General features: G+C 35.1%; 1 protein-coding gene across 1 annotated transcript; it reads right to left on the bottom strand.

The window, feature by feature from the left end:
• Positions 1-2,486: 2,486 nt before the first annotated feature.
• On the bottom strand, positions 2,487-3,857 carry LOC114459149 (gastrula zinc finger protein xLCGF3.1-like). The gene is made up of 2 exons (XM_028441509.1): positions 2,758-3,857; positions 2,487-2,673 (listed from the first exon to the last, which is right to left on the bottom strand). Exons 1-2 carry the CDS (start codon positions 3,609-3,611, stop codon positions 2,487-2,489), a joined length of 1,041 nt encoding a protein of 346 aa, XP_028297310.1. The 5' UTR covers positions 3,612-3,857.
• Positions 3,858-4,097: the final 240 nt, after the last annotated feature.

Below are 4,097 nucleotides of genomic sequence, written 5' to 3'. Positions count from 1 at the left end.
GTAATTTCATTGTATTATATCTTAGTTCATAAGCAAGGTAGTAATTTCATTGTATTATATCTTAGTTCATAAACACGGTAGTAATTTCATTGTATTATATCTTAGTTCATAAGCAAGGTAGTAATTTCATTGTATTATATCTTGTTCATAAGCAAGGTAGTAATTTCATTGTATTATATCTTAGTTCATAAGCAAGGTAGTAATTTCATTGTACAGGAAAACGTGTTTCTAACTGCACATATGACAATAAACACTTTGAATTTAAATTTAATGTAATCCTTAATCACCCCACCACCTAGCAAATAAAATGAATAAATGACAGACCTTTTTTACTCTTGGTTTCCACATTTAATTCAGTCTCCGTAAAATAATCACAGTGAGTTTTGTTTCCATTGTTTAGATAGATCTGGCTCCATATCCATGATTACCATCGGTAATGTTGTTGTTTAGGTGGATCCTTCGTATTTTCCCAAATCTTCCATCGTTTTGACGAGGATTGGTTTTCCGTCTTCTTCTCCCATTGGTGTGATGTAAATCCTGCAGTTCCTTGTCCAAGTCTTCACAATTTTTCCTCCTTTTTTTATTTGGCGTGCCTTCCATGCAATGCTTGCATTTTGTTTCGTCAGGTTTTCACTGATGTACACCTTCGTTCCCTTGAGTTTATTTCCTTGCTTCAGTAGTTGTCCTTTGAATTTCATATTCGTGAAGGTTATTTTTACAGCTCTGTTATCATTTTTCTTTGGCGGGAGATGGCAGTAGTTGATGTTGTCAGGGTTCAGGACAATGTCCTTCGACTCTAGGTAGTCAATGACCTGTTGTTCAATCGATTTTGTTTCTTCGTCACTCGCGTAGCTCCTGGGTTTTATCTTTAGGCCTGTGATGATGACATCTTTCTCTCTTTCCTTTTGTTCCAGCTGTTCAACCCTGGCGTTCAACAATTTTGTCTCTTCAGCATTTCTTTCATTCTTTTCTTCGCTTCGTAGGTTTTCCAGTGCGTTTTCCAGCATCTTTTCCAACGACTTTATCTCGGCAGATAGGTTTCGTAGACCCTCGCATATCATCTCCTTGACCTCTTCCAAACCCGAATTGGGTTCTGAAGGGCCTCCCTGCGGTTTTTTCACCATTTTCCTTCAGTCTTGGGCCCAATTTTTCAGGCTGTTCAGCTGTAGCCAGCCGTAGCCAGCTGTAGCCAAGATCGTGTTATCGGAGCGAATGAAAACACGTCTGCTCTCTCCAAAGACCAGAGACTTACTATGAAGTGTGATTAGTGTTAATCTTATGTAGATTAATTTGTGTCTAGTCTTTTTTAAAACATTGCCATGTCAACTTTCATCTATGTCTTATTTACTGATTTACTTATAGTTTCAAAAATTCTGGTTTGATACTTGTTAGGAACAGAATGTTATCAACAATCAATGTAACATTTACTGTTAGTGCTCTCCAAGGTAAGTTTTAGTGGTTCAAAAGCCAATTATAAATGTATTTGTATCTGGCCCTAAATAGGTTAATTCCACTATACCTATGTACAACTATAACAGAATGGTCTATGATTTAGACCATTGTAATGTCAAAACTAACCACTTGATGGCAGTAGTAGTAACACTAACACAGAAATGTCATAATTTGATCCGAGGACCACGTTGTAAACATTCAGGTCTGCGTTTAGAATAATGACCAATCAATTAATAAGGGACAGAACAAATGTTTGTGTGTTTTTTAAAGTAATTTTGTGTTTAGACTTATTTTGTCTACTTTTGTTGCCATTGTATGTGTTTTTGGAGTCGATGGTGTTTTTGTTGTTGGTTTGTATTTTTTTGTTAGTCATTTCATATATTAATATGCCATTTTATGTGTGTGTTTATGTTGCTTAATGTGTTTTGAATAATTTGTGTATTTTTGTGGTCGTTTCATGTGCTTTTGGAAATTTTTTTGTAAATTTTTCCATCATTACTTTATATATATATATATATATATATATATATATATATATATATATATAAAGATATTCAGATTTTTACACACGTAGACCACTAGACCCATGTTGAGTTTTCTCGCTGCTTTCCAATAGATCCCAACATTTCTACTATAATTTTGTGCAATTTAATCAACATAAAATAATTACAGAAGTGTAAATTCTTTAATGAACAGCAAACATTTTTAATGTAGCACAGATGAGGCTGTAATATTCAAAGGTAAAACTATTTACACAAAAACATTAAAAAAATTACACAAAATAAATCAATTGTAAATACTAAATGCCTAACTAAAAATTCCGTTATGTTAACTTGCTTAAAAAAACTGACTTACAAAACTGAAACTACACTTCAATCTTCAACTATACCTAAATCTACGTCACTAAATAAACAACTACAAACAATGAACTAATAAAAAAATATTTACTACACACATCACATTTGAAAGTCTTTTCTCATGTGGACTCTGTTGTGGACCTTTAGTTCAGACTTTTGTTTAAAACAATTCCTTTGTCAAACATCACCTTTGAATAGTTTCTCTTCTCTGTGAATTCTCACATGTGACTGCAGGGAATACTTACGAGCAAAACATTTACTACAAACATCACATCTGAACGGTTTTTCTCCTGTGTGGATTTTCATGTGTCTCATACAAGTGAGTTTACTGTTGAAATATTTACTACAAACATCACATTTAAATGTTTTTTCTCCTGTGTGTATGTTCATGTGTCTCATACAAGAGAGTTTACTGTTGAAATATTTACTACAAACATCACATTTAAATGTTTTTTCTCCTGTGTGGATTTTCATGTGTAACTGCAGGTAATCCTTACGGGAAAAACATTTCTTACAAACATCACATTTGAACGGTTTTTCCCCAGTGTGGGTTCTCATGTGTGACTGCAGGGCAGCTTTAAAAATAAAACATTTTCTACAAATATCACATTTAAATGGTTTCTCTCCTGTGTGGATTCTCATGTGTCTCATACAAGTGCGTTTACTGTAGAAATATTTACTACAAACATCACATTTAAATGTTTTTTCTCCTGTGTGGATTTTTATGTGTAACTGCAGGTAATCCTTACGGGAAAAACATTTCTTACAAACATCACATTTGAACGGTTTTTCCCCAGTGTGGGTTCTCCTGTGTGACTGCAGGGCAGCTTTAAAAATAAAACATTTTCTACAAATATCACATTTAAATGGTTTCTCTCCTGTGTGGATTCTCATGTGTACCTTAAGACCGATTTTATGAGTAAAACATTTACTACATACATCACATTGGAACGGTTTCTCTCCTGTGTGGACTATCATGTGTTGCTTGAGGTGAGACTTTTGAAGAAAACATTTACTACAAATATCACATTGGAATGGTTTCTCTCCTGTGTGGATTCTCATGTGTTTTCGCAGGTAAACCTTACGTGTAAAACATTTACTGCAAACATCACATTTAAATGGTTTTTCTCCAGTGTGGATTCTCTGTTTTGAAGATGCACTGAGTGATGGTTTCTCACCACCCACACATTCAGATGTCATTTTTACCTGAATCTTCTTCTTTGAACAAATCTTTTTAAATGAATGAATCTGCATTTTGGAAGCATTATTTCCTATTTCAGCATTTTTACTTGAGTCAGACATCTTTCTCTTTTTCCTGGTGGAGTCAAAGTCAGCTTCAGTTTCAGACTCTGACAGAGGTTTCTGCCAACAGCCTTTATCATCATCATCATCATCATCGTCATCATCATCATCATCATCATCATCATCATCATCATCTTCACTACTATCTTCAGCCTGAGGAGAGTCTGTTTCTGTTCCATCAGGACCTTGTAGTACTAAACTGCTTGGATCTGGGTTCTGAGCTGCTTCTGGTCCTTTGCTGTTAATTCCCACACTTTGTATTTTCATTAATTCATCTAAAGTGCAGGTTGAAGGTTCCTCCTTTATGTTGATTTCTGTTAGTTGTCTCCAGTGTAGCTGGGAGGCCTGAGACTTCTCCTCTTCATCTTCACATTTAACAGGACAAGCAGCACTGTGTGTCTCCTGCTGCACATAAAGCTGCTTTTCCTCCTGACCTTTACTGAGCATCTCTGGTTCCTCCTTTATGTGGAGACGCTCTGGGAGCAG

This window comes from Gouania willdenowi, chromosome 3 (assembly GCF_900634775.1).
Source record: "Gouania willdenowi chromosome 3, fGouWil2.1, whole genome shotgun sequence".
Lineage (NCBI taxonomy): Eukaryota > Metazoa > Chordata > Actinopteri > Blenniiformes > Gobiesocidae > Gouania > Gouania willdenowi.
This window is presented reverse-complemented; position numbering and strand designations above follow the sequence as displayed.